The following is a 19,633-nucleotide window of genomic DNA, read 5'->3' as shown; positions in this document are numbered from 1 at the left end:
TCACGACCGAACTTGAAATGATAAGCAATGAAAATAATCTGGAACTTTCAGAAACACGATGGTTTAGCGCTTCACTCAATGTCAAATGAAAATAAATTAAGTCCTTCGGACACAGTCTCTGCACTGTTTGCAATGAGTACATGCAATGTCCTAGCACACACACTCGTAGAAATAAATTAAAGGTTCTGCGAAGACAGAGAGAAACAGTCTTGTGAAAGAGAACTAAGTTCTGTTACGACTCAGTCTTAACAAAAATCACGTAATTTCTCAGAGGAAGAATATTCACTGAGGCACAATATTACACGCAAATTTAGACACAGTCCTTATGAGGGGAATTGACATAGTCCCTCGAAAAGAAATAAAGGTACCGTATTCCACGAATCAGCACTGTCCTTGAAAGGAAATATCGGCACAGTTTTGTGAAAATAAATGTTAGCACAGTTCTGTGAAATGGATTGACATAGTCTTTTAAAAATGAAGGTTGGCACAGTTTTATCAAAAGAAAATGTCGACACTGTTTTTCTCACGGAGTGATTGACACAGTCTTTGAAAGAAAAGTAGGCACTGTTCTCAAACCTCAAAATCTCTTTATTTGCAAATGAGGTGTCTACCTCGGTGGCAAATGGTACACTAAAATACATTATTGTCAAGCACTAAATTTTAAATTAACAGGAGACGCAGAAAATTTTCCTAGAATACAATATTATACAATTTACGCTAATAATTTTTTCTATTAAACACACACATCATCCTTAATAAATTTATATTGTTTACAAAATTCTACTTATAATATCTTACAAACATAGTCAACTCATATACAGTACGGTATGTGAAATTACTTCTAATAATACTATACAACTGGTATAAGATTATAATTAACACTGAATTTATTCACATATTTATATTTTACCCATTTTGGAACCTAAGTAGCATAACGACCTGCTGCATCTTAACCAGAGCCCCTTTTGCCACCACTTTTCAGAGTTCCTGAAGGGCCTTCACAGCTACCGTAGCGGTCCCAGGGCCCTCGAAGTCCCCACTGTACTTCACCCCTACAGGCAGTCCCCTACTTGGGCTGCCCAAACTCCTTGGACCAAGGGATGGAATTAATTTAATCACACACATTTATTATTTACAATATCCTGCACTGGTCGAATGCCCTCTAACATTTAATTTATTATCTCTGTTGTTGTTTATTCTCTTCTTGAATATCTGTACAGATTTTGGAAAAAGATCAAACACTACCCCTGGTAAACTGTTCCACTCCTTCACACCCTTCCCAATGAAAGAAAATTTACCCCAATCGCTTCTGCTAAAATTCCTTCTAATTTTGTACTTGTGGTCAGTTCTACCAATATAATTATTTTCCAACCGAAGCCTCTCACGGATATCTCCCCATGCTTCTTCTCCTGTATAGGCTCTATATAATCCTATAAGTCTAGTTTTCTCCCTTCTCTTACTTAAAGTTTCCCACCCAAGTTCATTTAACATTTCTGATACACTACTCTTTCTCCTGAAATCCCCTGTTACAAACCTTGCTGCTTTCCTCTGCACACCATCTAGTTCTTTTATTAGGTATTCTTGGTGAGGATCCCAAACACTGTTTGCATATTCCAATAATGGACGAACCATACTTAAGTAACTTTTTTCTTTTAATTCTTTGTTGCATCCTTTAAGTAGTCTCATTATGACATGTAACGATCTGTATGCTTTCCCAACAATGTCATCAACATGACCCTCACAGTGTAAATTACTTTCAAATCTCACACCTAAGTATTTGCACTTGCCATCTTTTGGGATAACTACCTCATCCAAAGTATATTCAAATTCAGTTTTAAAGCTCCTGTTTGTAAATGTTGTAACAGTTGATTTGCCTCCTTTAATCTTCATATTATTTTCTTCAACCCATTCTTGTATTTTGTCAAGGTCCCTTTGTAATTCTGAACAATCCTCAATGTTATTTATTTCCCTATAAACAATTATGCCATCTGCATACAATCTTATTTTCGATGTTATATTGTTCCCTAAATCATTTGCGTATATTAAGAAAAGTAACGGACCGATTATACTACCCTGTGCAATTCCCTTCCAGACTTTCTCTTCCTGTGATATATTATTTCCTACTTTGACTTTCTGGACCCTTGAATTTAGAAATGTTCTTATCCAACGTATAACCCTTATATCCAATCCTATTTCCTCCAATTTCTTTAATAATATTCCATGTTCCACTCTATCAAAGGCAATCTAACTGGCCTCCTGAATCTAACTGATCTGATATGTCCTGCTGAAAGCCCACCAGTTGTGCCTCGCAAGAAAATTTCTTTCTAAATCCATACTGGCTCCTCGTGAACCAATTTTTATCATCACATATCCCTCTGATGTACTTTGCTATTAAACTCTCCAGTATTTCACAAACTATACTGGTCAGGCTGATTGGTCTGTAGTTCTCTGGTTTCCTTTTATCACCCTTTCCTTTATAAATTGGTATTATTATAGATTCCTTCCATTCCTTTGGTATCACACTATTATTTATGACATAGTCAAAGAGAAATTTTAAATAAGGCACTATATACCACCCCATTGTCTTTAATACCTCCCCAGTATTTTGATCACTTCCTGCTGCTTTTCCTTGCTGAAGCAGTTGGATTTCTCTGAAAATATCTTCATTTGTGAATGAGAAGCTTCTTGTTTCCCTCTGTGTCTCTCCCTCTCTATCTTCTGTTACGGTTTCCAAGTCCTGACAATCTTCTACTGAATCTCGGAATTCCCTACTAAAGAGGTCTGCTTTCTCAGTATCTGTTAAATAGTGTTCACCCCCTTCTCCCACCATTGTAGGAATTTGGATTCCTTTTCCTTTTTGATTCCTAATATATGAATACAGCTTTTTCCATTTCCCTTTGTGGTCATTACCCTCTTGAAGAATGCCATTCATATAATTCTCTTTTGCTTCCTTTTTCGCTCTATTCAGTTCCCTCATTAGCTGTTTTCTACTTTCTCTACTCTCCCTACCTTCTTTGATTTTCCTGTTTACTATTCTACATTTTCTTTTTAATTTTCTTATTTCCCTTGTGTAATAAACAGGGTCTGAGGTCATTTTACCCTTCTTAACAGGTATAAATCTCTTCTCTCCTTCCCAAATGATTCCTTTAAATTTAGCCCAAAGTGTATCCACATTATTCCCTTCACTTATCCAACAACTGAATTGTGATTTAAGGTAAGTCCTAAATTCATCAACTTTAGTTTTTCTGTATAATTTCTTGTCTTTTGTGACCCTCTTATTAAGCATTTTTGGTACAAGTCCTACATCCATTATTACAGCCTTATGGTCACCTATTCCTTCAATTACCTCAGTTTTATCATCAATTTCCCATGGTTTAACCAAGAATACATCTAGCAAGTTATTGAGACGAGTTGGTTCTTGTACTACTTGTGTAAATCCTCCCTCCCAAATTAACTTATTTGCCAGTTTCTGTTCATGGGCTTCACTTGCAGCTCCATTCCATTCAACTTCAGGCAAGTTTAGATCTCCCCCAATTATTACCGTATCATTATTGTTTTTATGAGTATAATCTATTATTTTCTCAAATATTTCCATGTCTCTTTCCTCTCTTCCAGGCCTATATGTTCCTATAATTCCCACCTCCTTCATATTATCACAAACTAATTTTATCCCTAATATTTCATCCCTTTCATCAGTAAACCATTCATGCGAACAATAAGTTTCCTTCACCAGAATAAATACCCCTCCTCCCTTTTAATCTCCTCGGTCTCTACGATAGACTGTATACCCTTCTGGAAATACTTCTGTATTACCCACCCCTTCTCTCAACCACGATTCCACTCCTATCACCACATCCGTCTCATAAGATTCCATTAATGTACCGAATTTTAATTGTTTATTTACTACACTTTGACAGTTTACCAAGAGCAATCTCAGACCTCCTTCCTCCCTAAAACTTGACTGTTGCAATTGGGTAACGTTTGACTCATGAGTTGAGAACTTCCCTGGAACCCAGATCTTGTACATAGATCTTGATTTAAGGGTCTGGGTTTTCTGGCAAGTTTCCCTGTATGTGCCAGTTTAGTGGTATGGGTTTTCTTAAGTACAGATTAGTTTGCAAATCTCTGTTGATAATTGTAGCAATTTGTTTACAGAGAGTTGCTTTTCCATTACCATTTAGATGTAACCCATGTCTAGTGAACATTTGCCTGCCAAGACCTATAGTATCTACTACATAGACATTTCTAAAACTCTTACTTAATCTCTTGATTTTTATATTTACATCATGTACAGCTTTGTTCACACATGAGTCCTCTAAAAGGTCAAACCTGGGTGGCACATTTACTACAATTACTTTTGAGTCAGGTAGTTTGGAAATCTTACCTCTGAGAGTCGTAATTAATTCCTCACCTTCATTTGCAGCAGTGTCATTTGTACCACGAAATAAAGTGACACTGTCCATAAAAGAATTGTTCTGTCACTAGGGCATATACGAAATAGCCTAACACAGTCTCTTGTAGAGGGAGCAACTAAAGCATAGTCTTTATGCCCTACGTCCTTTAAGCACATTTTCAAAATGTACAACCTCTTGAATTACACAGTTCACAAAACGAAATGATGCTACACAGCTCGACAGACTGATATTAACAAAAACAAGCTTTCGCTTACACGCGAAGTTAGAGTCCACAGAGAAGACTTTCAACACTAGTATTACGTACTTTCGAACCCCGGTCCTCAGCTGGACAGAGTAACGAACCGTATCACATAGCGAGGCGACTGGTTCACGACGATGTGCTCGCTCGCACACACACTGACACACTCAAGGCTGGCGACCTCCTGTTATTGCGCAAGGTCGGACGGCGAGACTGTAGATGTGAGCATCTTAAAAATTCATATCTCGGCCATCCTTCCGCCGATTTTAATGAAATTTTGGGTAGTAGCATTTATTGTCCAGGCCTACAAGGTGACGGACTCGTAATTACGATTTAACCTTCCGTTCGTGATGAAATGCCATAGAATCGAAAAGAATATTCGGTGTGACGTCACTTGGCCTTGGCTTGCACTCTGGAGCAGCGTTTGCTTGCATGCTGTCCCCCACAATGCCTGCGCGCTCGGCGCTCGTTTTGAACGCATACAGCCGGGAGTTAGCGAGTTCCTCTCAAGAAATACATGAACGCGAATGCTCGCTCGTTTCAATATATGTTTGTCAGATTTTTGGATATTTTTTAGCAAAAGGCTATATGGCTCAGGCAGTAGTACGCTAGCGCCTCTGCACTGGGTTCCGTAGTTCGTATCCCGGTTAATTCATATACGATTTTTACCGGAAAATATAGAGCTGGACAAGCTCTTCTCTCAGTACTGTGGTCTTCCCTGTAATCTTTCATTCCAATATCATTTCATTTCATCTGTCAGTCATTAATAATTGTCCCAGAGGAGGGCAATAGCCTTGGTAGCCGGCACAGTTCCTCTCACCGCCGCTAGATTGCATCTTTTTTAATTTCATTCCTGACCTGGTTGAATGACTGGCAACAGGTTATGGCTTTTCGTTGCTTCAGTAACTTCCTGCATCATGTCACTGGAAATGATTGGGAATAATGTGTAGATAGCTGGGTGCAGTTTGCAATCTGCCCTGCCATTCCATCAAATTCTCTCTTATCCTTTGAGTCAGTGAAGGTGGTTGAGTTCATTTACATAATGGTTTTATTTCTGATTACAAGAGCAAGTAGATACATTTTATGTGTGTTTGAGATGAGGGTTAAGGCTGTGTTTCGGAAATTTTTATTTTTCCTCGTAAATATGTGTGTTGGTACATATATCAAACAGTTGAATGCTAATAAATATGGTGTTTGAAGATACATTTCCAATATTGGTCCTCCGGCCTGTATATGGATTTCAACGGCAAACTCCATGAACCTGGCAAGTTTTGGTATTTACAAGGTATCAGAGGATATAATCTACTGAAATACTATTTCTTACTGAATTCGTTTTGTGAAACATGTTGATTTTGTGTGTTTTCAATACATTGCTTTGGATATTTCAATGATAACATCTACCGTAGCATTTACAAACTAACCTGTACCAAAGAGAATAAGTAACATGTACAAAACAACGGATCGCACATCGGTATAATGACAAGTAGCGTCATCTAGTGTGACATACGAGATCTAACATCCGTGGCACGGAAATTCTACACGGTTACATTCGTGCCGCATAATTTAGAAGGCGTAAATTAGACGGAATTGAAACGCAAAGACGACACCATTTATTCGTAAATATTGATCTTTACAAATGCAACATGGATCCCGACACAAAGAGACCTCTGATGAAAACGCATACAAATCTTTGTGATCTCTGAACTTGATACGGCAGACACAACTTTAATCGAATTAAAACTGAGTAGGCTGCTTACTGTTAAGGGAGATTTCAAACACATTCAAAGTGAACTCGGGCTAAAAGATGACGAAAATATCGAATCGATTATCACCAGGAATTTGAAAATAATAGCGATCTTATGGAAGCTAAGCCTAGAGAGGCTAACATTTCCCAGACTTCACATTTAGCTGACGAAGTACGTCCTCTTTCATCCAATGATGTAGGAAGGCAAATAAGATTGCCAGAAATCAAGCTATGTATATTTGACGGCACATTAACAACTTGGCTTCACTTCAGAGACACCTTTCAGAACCTGATAGTTACTAACAATGATCTGTCAAATGTTGAGATGTTTCATTATAGGTTATCTTCGCGTAAAGGAGAAGCCAAGGATGCTATTAGGAATATTGGCATTTCACATTCCAATTTTACCGTAGCTTGTGACCTTCTCGTGACCTTCACGTCAAGACGATGTTGCATCAGTTCAGATGAACATCAGCTTTAAAGGTGCCCATATTTTCTTAAATTAGACTGTGATGAAAGGTTCAAAGTAGTAAAGGATAAACATATATGCATCAATTGCCTGAGCTCATCCCACACTTGGAAGGCATGTACATCAAGAACATCATGCAGATTATGTAACAAATATCACCATACGTTGTTGCATTATGAGACTGGCCATATATCATCTCCTGAAAATCAAAACAACAATCCACAACAATCATCATTCTCTAAGAAGCACATCCAAGAATCAGATACTTCTGAGTATGACTTTAGTGAGGATCAAGGACAGTCTAGGAAGATTCTGTTTAGTTCGTGCCATACTGGACAATGGCTTGCGGAGAAAATTTATATCCGAAGACATGATGCAACAATTCGGACTGGAAAAAGAGACCAGCGTCGTAACATTCCAAGCCTTTGGTGAACTCACATCCCAAGCAAACACAGCAGTGATTATTGAGGTTCACTCAACCGTCAACGATTATCACTTCAACATGGAATGTATTGTTCTTCCCAAAATAACAGGCAATATACCTGTCTCACATATCAATTACAAGGACTGGAACATTCAACAAAACATCACTCTCGCTGATCCTGACTTTCACATCCCTCAGGCTAGCAATTCACTGATTGGCGCACGGTTCTTCTTACAGCTCCTGAAACCCGGAAGAAAAAGCCGACAAAGGTACCCGTGCCTACAGAACACGCAGTTAGGATGGATTCTCAACGGCAAATATTCGCAACTCACTCGAGACAGGGAAGACGAGACACCAAACGAATCGTTCTATATCAGGTCCGACCTCAAATTGGAAATACAAATTCAGAAGTTCTGGAGCCTCGAGGAAGTGAACCATGTTACACACTCGCCTGAAAAGAAGGAATGTGAAGTCCATTTCAGGGACACCACAACCAAGATATGAAACTGGGAGATTCATCGTAGAGCTACCCGTTAAAGGAGAGTTGAAACTTGGAAACTCAAAGCAGATACCAGCCGATGTTTTCATCGCTTAGAACGTAAACTACAAACTCAAGACCACCTTGTCAAAATTACATCACCTTAATGAGAGAGTACCAGATCCTTGTACACATGACGGAACTTCATTCGGATCCCGTAGAAAGAGAAAGATTATGCCTCATCACGCTATCTTCAAGCATTCTAGCAGCATTAATAAAACAGGAGTCATATTTGACGGATCAGCACGGACTGGCAACGGTACTGCCTTAAACGATATCCTAATGGTAGGCTCTACAATTCAAGAAGATCTGTGCTCAATAGTTACGAGATTCCGCACTCACAACATTGCCTTCAGCACTGATATTGAAACGATGTACCGCCAGATAATGGCTCATCCCAAACATCGACACTTACAGTGCATCCTGTGGTGAGAATATCCTCAAGATAATCTACAAACTTACCCACTTAACACTGTCAGCATCAGTTCTGGCCAAAAGATGTCTCCAACAATTAGCACTCGAAGAAGCGTCCGAATTCCCGAGAGCGGCCGCGACCCTCTAGCGTGACTTCTATGTTGATGACTGTCTTTCAGGAGCAGATACCTTGGAGCTGCGAATCGAGTTACAACAGATTCTCAGGCATGCAGGCCTTCCTTTGTGAAAATGGTGTTCCAATAGCTCTGAATTACTGAACTCCATCCCAGAAAGCATACGAGAAACTAAGCACTCGTTAACTGACAACGTTAGTGACATGGTAAAGACATTAGGGTTGACTTGGCATCCATCAACAGACAAGTTTCAAATAAAGTGTAATGCACTTTTTCAAGAGATAAAGAGTGATACGTTGACGAAGAGGATGGTGCTCTCAACGATATCCCCAATTTTTGACCCACTTGGATTTATAAGTCCTGTAGTAATTAGCTTCCAGGTTTATATGCAACGACACTGGCAGGAAAGGTCAGGATCTGACGACCCTTTACCAGTTAACTTACTTCATATGTGGTTGAAATTATATGATTAGATCCCTACACTCAACATCATCAAGGTCCCAAGGCGAGTTCACGCTGAAGGGAAAATCAAGTCCATAGACATCCATTGTTTCTGCGATGCTTCACATCACGCTTATGGCGCCTGTATTTACGTGAAGTCTGTAAACAACAAAGGTGACGTTCTTATCAGATTGTTATGCGCAAAATCGAGAGTCGCACCTTTAAGGCAAGTCTCAATTCCCCGACTAGAATTGTGTGGTGCCTTATTGTTCTCCCATCTCCTGAAGAAAACACTTGCCTCTCTACACCTGCCATTCACTAACACACAGCCTTGGACTGACGCGGCGATTTTACTAGCGTGGTTAAATGCGTGCCCCACTAAATGGTAGACGTTCGTACCAAATAGGGTTACAGACATTCAATAAATTTCTCCCTCGGATCACTGTTCTCATGTTAAATCACAGCATAACCCAGCAGATCTCGTCTCGGGAGGCATTGAATCAACAGACATCAAGAACAACATGCTGTGGTGGCACGGTCCAGCCTCCCTATATGGTTAGATTCCTCGGCTTGGCCGAAACGAGAAACTATCTCCGACCGTAACACGATCCCAGAGCAATGAATATTAACTTCACTTGTTATTATTCAACATAACGACTCATTCTCTTCGTTGAACCGACTACTCAGGACGATCGGCTATTGCCTCAGATTTGCTTCAAACTGCAGGAGAAAACCCGATGAACGCGACATGTCCCCATTAAGGCCACAAGAAATAAGTAATGCCCTCAGTGTGTGTATCAGGATTGTTCAAGCAATATCCTATCATGAAAAAATTCGATGCCTCGAGCGAGGAAAGAACATTCACTCAGCTAGCTATTTATGACAGCTTTTGGCGGAGTTGCAGAGGATCAAACCAGCCTTCGGTCTCAATACCCAACATACAAGACCGACTCTGGACCAACACGGCTATCTTCGTGTTGGAGGAAGACTGTACATCAACTTTTATTACCTCGCAAGCATCACCTCACGAAACTTATTATTCTAAGTGAACATCAAAGATTACTCCACGCTGGACCCCAACTTCTGATATCATCATTACGTGGGAGATATTGGATTCCACGAATTCGACAAGTCGTTAAATGGCGCATTCATTCATGCTTGCCGTGCTATAAATTAAAATCAACAACAAATCAACAGAAGATGGGAAATCTTCCTAAGGAAAGTATCACCCCTGCAAGACCATTCCTGAACGTGGGGGTAGACTATGCTGGTCCATTTTTGATAAGAATTGGAGCACTGCGAAGCAAACGAACGAGCAAGGCCTACGTCGCCATCTTCACTTGCCTTGCCACAAGAGCTGTACATTTGGAAGTTGTCTTCGACCTTACAATAGATGCATTCATGGCAGCCCTGCGACGTTTCACGGCATGCAGAGGATGCCCATCAAATATCTGTAGCGACAATGGAACTAACTTCGTCGATGCTGCGAAGGAGCTGAAAAAACTGCAAGAATTTCTGCAAGATTCTGATCAAGAAAAATATATTGTCGATGCTGCAGCCACAAAGGGGATCGCCTGGCATTTCAAGTAGCATCTGAGAAGAACTATGGCTAGCACGGTGCTAATCTTTGAAGAATTCACTACCCTTTCTTCCCAATAGGGGCCTGACTGAATTCTAGTCTTTTAACAAGACTCAGCGATGGTCCTACAGACTTATCTTGTTTAACCCCATCTCACTTCCTATTTGGAGAACAAATTACGTCACTTCCTGACCATGACCTTATTCACTATTTCATAAACAGACTTTCCAGATGGTAACGTCTTCAAAGGATGACCCAGGACTTCCGGAGACAATGGCACAGGGAATATATTAACACTCTGCAGCAGCGTCACAAGTAGACTGACTTACATCAAAATCTTCGAATTGGAGATCTTGTGTTAATCAAAGATGACAACCTACCGCCTCTGCAGTGGCGAATGGGCATAATAGAGTCGGTTCATCCTGGTGAAGACAACCACCTACGAGTCGCCAATGCGAGAACAAACTCCGATATCATAAAGCGATCCATCAAGAAGTTGCGTCTTTTGCTTGAGAATGAGCAAGAATACCAAAGGTGTTGAGTTACATAGTGATGTGATTTATACCTTTATGAACACTTTGACTTTGTGTATTATGTGTTTATTCTTGATATGAATTATCTTTCTTCTTTCCTTCTTAGAAAGGCAGTGCTTTTGGTGGCCGATATAATTGGGAAATTTTCATTTTTTCTCGTAAATTTGTGTGTTGGTACATATATCAAACAGTTGAATGTTAATAAATATGGTTTTTGAAGATACATTCCCAATAGGCTGCTTGGGTGTCTACGGGGATAGTGAGAACGGTGACTTGATGGTTTGTCTTGAATATAATATATGGCAATCAAAATATGGAGGGATAAGCGTTGGATAGGAAAAAATAAATGTCAAATCCACTCATACACGGAGAGAGATAGATGAACAGATGATTAGGGAGTTTATTGATACCAGTTCTACTACATCCATCTCTTCCCATACCCCGATGAGTTTTCCTTGACAGATCTTCAGTCTTAAAGCAGGAAGCAAGATAAATATGGAAGAAATATAAGATAAAGGTTAAATACAAAAGGTAAAATTTTGGAACGCCGGACAAACACAATATGTGCAATAGTTATTGGAGAGCAACAAACAAGTATCACGAGAAAATGAGCACATAATTAGACGAACATAATCGCAGTTCAGTGTGGGAAGAAAGGGGAGATGAGGACGAACACGAAAACAAAAAGACGACGACAATCTCCACATCTTCATACACTGCCACAGGCTTTCTCCTCTCCAATTCAAATTCTCTCTATTCAGCCTCTGACTAGCTGGTTTGTGATTCTAAGCTTCATGAGGAGAGTGGGCATCAGCACTCGTCAAGGGGCCACCATCACTGTTCTTCACTCTTGATGCGGGAATGTTAGGAACAGAAGAAGGCCAGATAAAGAAAAGAAAAGGGAAGAAACTTAAGATAAAAATGAAATATAGTTGGCTAAAAATAAGGAATTCTGGGAAGCATTCCAGAACTAAGCATTTGTTGAATAGGGTCATCCAGATGTTATGTATTTATTTCATTATGTTGTCATCAATACCACCTGGTGCGGATTTGTATAGTGCCTTTATTACATCCTCTACCTCATGTTTTATGAAACAGTTTCCACCTGTGTAGCTCAAGTTAAGTTTCCTGATATTCCTTTTCTTGTGATCTATTGTTGTTCATGCCTGGCTGATTGGCTCAGTTTCAATTCTGGCCCAGTCCAGCGGTATTTGAATGTGTCAACCTCGTGTCGGTAGCCTTACTACATCTTTTCATTTTTTTTTTATTTTGATGCATTACTCGTTTACTCAAGATGTCTGTGTATGGCAACCGTCTAGGAGCAAAACATTTTCTTTGTAGTAAAGGAAATTTGACGGTAAGAAGTTATAATTGATTTATCGTGTTCTTCCTTCGTTTATTAGTTCAGCACAGTGGCATTCCTTACGCTGAAGCTTTATTTTGTACCACCCCAGCACTATGGGCTATGTCACCCCTTACTGCTTCCGTGTGTGAACAGCCTACCTGGAGGGAATATAATGCAGGACAAGCAAAACAGAGCCCATCAAATCATAAGAAATTCATCACCAAACAATAATCATAAAACAAGAAAAATCACAAGTACACGGAAGATAATGTAACAGACCTATCTTTTGAGGTAACCCAACTCCAGAAATATCCAATTGAAGTTATGGTGAAGCAGGCCCATTCCCTGGAAAACAATTAAAAGGGCGTGAACAAGAACGCAAGCTGAAGTTTTCTACCTTTGCCTGAAGGGAAGATATGAGAACAGCCATTAATAACAGATTTTATAAATTAAAATAACTTAAATAGCACGTTTGAAGTAGTAAAACATGGCATAGTTCATGATAAGTTGATACTTAGGATGAATATAATGAATTTCCTTTAAATTAAAATTATGATGAGGGATTCCTTGCTAAAATATAGCTGAAGACAGTTGAAGTTAAACATAATTCACAACTCATGTTTAGAATCTGATGTATATTAAAATGGAGAATCGTTAATAATTTCCCAGGTCGTTGAAACCAAGAATATGGCACAAATAAATAAATAAATAAATAAATAAATAAATAAATAAATAAATAAATAAATAAATAAATAAATAAATAAATAAATAAATAATATTACTTAGAATAAAATGTTTATAACTCAATAATATCACCAAGAAAAGCTCACACCGGGCGAGTTGGCCGTGCGCGTAGAGGCGCGCGGCTGTGAGCTTGCATCCGTGAGATAGTAGGTTGGAATCCCACTACCGGCAGCCCTGAAGATGGTTTTCCGTGGTTTCCCATTTTCACACCAGGCAAATGCTGGGGCTGTACCTTAATTAAGGCCACGGCCGCTTCCTTCCAACTCCTAGGCCTTTCCTATGCCATCGTCGCCATAAGACCTATCTGCGTCGGTGCGACGTAAAGCCGCTAGCAAAAAAAGAAAAGCTCACAAAATCTAAATACAGAAAATACTTCGAACATTTCCCACAATTAAGGAAATAAATTGATGTCCACGATCACAGACACATCAATCCTAATTAACAATCCATTTCCAATAAACAAAAGGCAACCCACACACATAAGCTCGTGCAGATAGGATACAATAATAGTCAGAAGACAGATACATATTCAACACAGCCCCCAAAGAATAGAAGGGAAGATATGATAAGGAGAAGCATTAACTAAATGTAAGAAAATCGTAAGAACGTAGTGTTGTTCGACATTCAGAATGACTGAAAAACCTTACATCCAATTGATTTGCCTGGAATATAATTTCAATACTTAACATGGCAATAGGGATGGAAGTGGGCAAATGGTAGGATCTTCCCTCACACATGAAATAAATTAAAAAATGATGTTTAGAGTACAGCTTTAGATTTAATTAGAGATTTCTGTCTTTATTTTCATAATAATTGTTGTAGTTTTACACTATTTTGGTTATAAATGTAGGGTTTTCTACATTATTTAATCAGCATCATGAACATCTCTTTCACGGGTGTCTCTTTTACGCATCTCTGCTAATTTGAGTTTGGTATAATGCAAAATTAGCTGTGTAATATCTGAAGGGAAAAATAAATGCCATGATTCTATTGCGGAATTTACATTTTATGCTTTTCTTCTGGCACTTTTTAGATGTCCCACAAGATTCCTATGTGTAATATTATATGTCGTGTTTCTGCTGTGTACATTCCATCTTGTTCATCTTTCCTTGTGTATAGGTCTGGATTGTACCACTTGGTCAGAAATTGTAACAACAGGTTACTTTTCAATTCCAGAAATATTTGTTTAATTCATTGAACATTCTAATAGCAACTGTCAGTTATATAATCTAAATCTTCACCTGCTTTTTTCTTCCTGTTCATCTCATTTTCCTTTTGATCTATCCATTGTAACAGTTTCTGTGCATTCACGACAACCATACTTCAATATTTTCAAACATAGTAAATATATTTACAGTATTCAACAATGACAGAAATACTAATATAACAAAGAGCGAGGTGAGGGAAAATATCACTGAATGCAAGGATGACAACAACGCACCGCAAATGAAGGTAACGAATGTTCACTAACATGCAACAGTCGCGGACTGATACAGAAGAAAATAAACTTGAAACACCTAGAAGGAGGGACACAGATGCAAAATAATTGTGCAGTGCGACAAAATGAAGGATTTAGGGATTCCCTCATCACCCGCCGGTGCCAGGTTAATAAAAGATTGCCTTGATAATAACGACAAAAAATGGAAACAAGTAGCTCCAAAAAATTGTGTTTGGCATACAATTACACTCATGCAACGGCAAACTCACTTGCCAGTTGCTATTAAAAATAGAGATGGGGAGTTTGCAATATTACGGCAGGACTCTTCGTAATCCCAGTCACAATCAAGTTGGAGAGATTTTAAAATCTCGGGAATAGAACCAGCTTTAGGGTGGTTAGACCATGTGTGTTTGAAGAGTTTCGCCCAGACGTGCCACTTGGGCTCATCAGCTAGATTGGCACGCCCCTCAAAGACTCTGCTTATTAGTGGCAGACCAACTGCATGGTTCTGGAAGGTTAGCAAATAGGGATTGCTAACCTGCTAAAGGAGAAGTGAATTCTCCGTTTTCAAATGCATGTACTGCTAACAGTCAGTCCCAGCCAGTGCATGTGGGATGTTTGAAACAGGAGCCTTGTCCCTGTGATTTGATTTCCGTGGAAGACTAGAGGCTGTATGGTTGTGATGAAGATACTGAAACTTATGGAGAACTACAGGCCTACCTGCTTACTTGGTTGGTCTATAAACTATTACCATAATATATACACTGCCGGAAAGATAAAGACGACACCGATTTTGATCCGATGATGGCATATGCCACTTGGGGGATAGTAGACGTACTGATAATGGTTTTAATGTCATCCGCCAACAGATAGTGCAGTGACATAGCTGCCAGAGCGCCATCTACGTGTACCCTTTCATAGGTAATTTTACAGTCATAAGGCTCAGTGTGATGTAAACGATTGAAGCAAACGGGCACCATGCCATGGAGACGCAATCATGCTTCCTACAGCCAACTGAGTGAGTTTGACAGGGGGTCAAATTGTGGCCTTCCGAGTGGCGGGCTGGTCCTTTCGGAGAATTGCCACACAAGTTGGACGTGCTGCGTGAATTGTGCAACGATGCTGGTTGCAATGGTCACGTGAACACTCTCACGCCCGTATACGAGGTTCCGGACGTCCACGCAGCACAGAGGTCCTCCAAGATCGCATTGCAAGGGCAGCATTGACAGATTGTACAGCTACCACAGCACAGATAAGAGGGTTTGTGAGCCCAGAAGTGTCGACACGAACTCGGGCACGCACACCTCTAGCCTGTTTTCCACTCCCGCCACAGCATCGATATGCACGGCTCGACTGGTGCCGTCAGAGGATCACTTGGAAAATGGAAGGGGGCCGTGCTCTTCAGCGATGAAAGTAGATTCTGCCTGATGCACGACGTAGACCTGGCGAGCGCTGTCTCGTAGAGTGCTTTGGTCTAAGACACACTTCCTCCACCTCAGGCCTTATGGTCAGGTGTGCGATGAGCTCCAATTCTCGATCACCTTTGGTGTTTGTGGAGGGAACGCTGACCAGCGCTCGGTACGTGCAGAATGTTGTAAGACACGTTCTCTTGCCATTCTAGCAACAGGAAGGTGATGGTTTGTTCCAACAGGGTAAAGCTTGCCCAAACAATGCGCGGGAAACCTAACATGCTCTGCAAGACGTGCAGCAACATCCCTGGTCAGCATGATCTCCGGACTTGTATCCCATCGAGAACGTGTGGGATATCATCGGACGACAACTGACACGTGCGACTCGTTAACACACAGCTCTTGCAGAACTACCTGAACAAGTAGAGCAGACGTCGTATAATGTATCCCAAGACAGTATTCTCCATATGTATGATCGAATGGATGCCAGAATCAGCACCTGCATTGCCGCCCATAAAGGGTACACCACTTACTAATATGGGTGTTTCAGCATGAATCAACACCTGCTACCTCAGTACCGCTTGAGCTATTGATCTGTAAATGCAATCATCTCATGTACTCCACATGCACTCTTTGAACAATAAATCTTGAGTGAATTGGAAAACTGTAAGAGTGTGTTCAATTTTTTTTCTGTCAGTGTATTTCCAGTACCTTTTTTAAGCAAAAATTCAGTGGAAGTAATTTTTGGCTCATTTTCATATTAAGATTTCTGTTGCAGTGTGAAATGGATCAGAAAATAGAGATCAAGGGGGAACCTGTCTGGCTTGACAGCACAGCAAGTGCATCCTTTGTAAGTATCATTCCTGATTACTTCATAGTGATGGGAATTTAATTGACATTCAAAATATTTTTAGAGCTATAATTTACAAAGTATTTCATTCGGAGCAATGTTCGGTGCATAACAAGGTGCATAAACTCTGCAACATTTAAAAGGTAGTTTTTCATATGTCTCATTGTTTCTCCTTTCATAGAATGAAATGTATAGGTGATAGTCTGGTAGGTGTGCTATATGTTGTAGCTCTCAGTGGCTAACAGATGACTAATGATGACATTTTGGATGTCATTCACAGTTATTGGAAATAGTGGATGTTGTTGACATTGGAACCTTGTATTAATTATTTATCCCATGGTTAGTTTAATGATTGATTAAATGACACTAATTATTTTCAGTGTAAATTAACTGAGCAGGCTCTATTCCCATTGAATAAGACATATCAGAACCTGAAATTTAGAGTTAATTTGGGATTCTATCAGTGCTATGGACTTTTTCTTCATTTGGTAAATCTTCTATAGTGACATTTAGGTTACGGTTCGTGATAAAATTACTCATTGTGTATGGTCAAGTCCTTCTTGCCTAAGATCATGTGAAGATCTAGTCCATTATTGCAGTATTAATGATTCTATATTATCTTCTTTGACACCAACAGATTTATATATATTTATTTATTTTTTGCTATTTGCTTTATGTCGCACCGGCACGGATGGGTCTTATGGCGACGAAAGGCCTAGGAATGGGAAGGAAGTGGCCGTGGTCTTAATTAAGGTACAGCCCCAGCGTATGCCTCGTGTGAAAATGGAAAACCACTGAAAACCATCTTCAGGGCTGCCAACAGTCTGGTTTGAAACCACTATCTCCCGGATGCGAGCTTCCAGCTGCACGGCCCTAACCGCATGGCCACTTGCCCGGTCCAGACAGATTTATATTGACGTATGTGTGGGGAGTCTGCTAATTATTGATTCTTACCCTTTTTTTCTCCTGGTTGAATAGATTTTATTACAATGATGGTCAACTTTGATATTTGGATTTTCCAATTCATTACATAATGGGCTTGTGTGGCCATGGTGGGAAATTTTGGCTGTTGTTTTTTAAGTTTTTAGTTGTTTTTGTAGAATTTTTCTCACTGTGCTCCCTATGCTTCCACATAATTTATTATCTCCTTTTTAATTGATGTCAGTAATTTGTTTACTTCCTGATTCTGTAAGGTGAGAGCTACATTAACCGCACCAAGAACCACTCTGTTTAGCTTTTGTGAAATATATTCGTGAAAAACAACGAGAACATCCAACAGTCATGGAAGCCGCTTCAAAACAAAGTTAAGAGGGAGCTGTGGGAGGGGGATTATGATTCCTTGTACTCCTCTACTTGAACAGTCTCTGGCTTGTTCAGGAAGGTCACAGCTTTTTAGCAATGCTGACGGCACTTCTGGATGGAGTAAGTGAAGCTGTTTGTTAAATTAATGTCCTTGCATTTGTAAGTACTCAGTCGTAGTACTTAAAGAATGGCTTAAATATGTCCCCACACCGTGAAAATTAAATGCAACATACGAGGACATGTGAACACCACCAGGTCGTGCTCAGTACCGAGTCCAATCCAGCGGCCTGAGAGTTACTCATCCAAGTACCAATACAACTTCTATTCATCAGTGAGATTGAGTTCCAACTTGTTGGAACTTTGAAATTACCTGAATTATGGTAACTACAACTGCAATTCTTCAAGGTATGGCATAACTATCCAACATTCTTAAGGCTTCGTACAACTTTGCTTTTGAGATTGCACAGATAGATAAATCTAGGGGAGTATTATTCTTATTCTCTGTTAGGGTGAGGAATTTACCGGGCTGAGGATAGTGAGATGGTTAAGTATTCCATTGAAATGAATAGTCTTCTTATACTGCATTTAAAAACCTGTTCATGGCAAAATTGTTGACCTCTTTTTGCATGATGATATTACAACACTAGTATCACCTGACCTGTAGGTTCTGCAACAGCTGTATTTATGTTCTATGAAATCTACAACGACTGAAGGAATGTTATAACAACATTATTATTATCTTTTTAGAAACAATGTCCTGTAGTATTTCAGCAATTTAGTTTCATAGCAAGTCTAGAGGTTTAGAGTGGTAGGCCATGTTCAACTACTGTGCTCTCCCTAAGACCTTTTTAATGGGTGCACTGCACTGCCATGTGTACAGACCGCCCGTCTAAATCTGCCTGGATATGCGCCAATTACACACTGTAAAACTGTTTAGTTAAATGATCAATCATTATTTTCGGCATAATTACATCAATTACATTGGAGTTTAACACATTGTACCCGGCGCCCGATTTGTGCTCGGGCTCCCTTATATACTGCCATGTATGGTGCCCGAGTGGCGGTTGGGCTTGGTTTCTTGACTAATAAATAATCGCATGCTGGAAATACGTCCTTGTCTCTTCCCGTAAACATGAATGACAGCATTACAGTATCGCATACTGCTGCTAAATGAGAGCACTGACCTTTGCTGGATAAGATACGAATGCTCGTTTCGAGGAAAGCGGGAACATGTTCCACACGCTTTGCTTTTCCACTCATTGCTACAACGGCGTCACGTTGTGTTGACTAGCTCAGCGACAGTCATAGAAACCCTAATGAACAATAATTCAGGATCCGAAATGGATGACAGTCATGATGGTGAAGAGTCCGTCAGTTATTCAGGTGAAGTCACATACACAATTGGAACGACTATAGCAAAATATGAACAGAAATCTGCCAGTGGAGTATGTTCTGTACTTCAGCTAGCTTGTAACTGAATTCCGACTCACGGTTTCGATATATTTTAGTTTACGGTACTTCTTACTTTTCAGGTAATGAAGATAATGAATTTGATGTTCGGAATTTTGTTGAGGAACTCGTCAGTCCGCGAGGTGACAGTCTGCACCTGCTCATAA

General features: G+C 39.8%; 1 protein-coding gene across 5 annotated transcripts in view; it reads left to right on the top strand.

Annotated features, from left to right (window-relative positions):
• Nucleotides 1-19,633, top strand: part of LOC136884904 (uncharacterized) — a 293,707-nt gene that overhangs the window by 15,989 nt on the left and 258,085 nt on the right. For all 5 annotated transcript variants that reach the window (XM_068229993.1, XM_068229991.1, XM_068229990.1 and 2 more), the window contains exon 2: nucleotides 16,644-16,715. Coding sequence is in view for 1 of the 5 variants with exons in the window: in XM_067157208.2 (XP_067013309.2) it covers nucleotides 16,650-16,715 (66 nt within the window). In the remaining 4 variants the exon portion in view is untranslated. The remainder of the gene's footprint in view (nucleotides 1-16,643; nucleotides 16,716-19,633) is intronic.

The sequence above is a fragment of the Anabrus simplex genome, chromosome 13 (genome assembly GCF_040414725.1).
Source record: "Anabrus simplex isolate iqAnaSimp1 chromosome 13, ASM4041472v1, whole genome shotgun sequence".
NCBI classification, from domain to species: Eukaryota; Metazoa; Arthropoda; class Insecta; order Orthoptera; family Tettigoniidae; genus Anabrus; species Anabrus simplex.
Note: the sequence above shows the minus strand (reverse complement) of the source record. Positions and strands in the feature narration are given on the sequence as shown.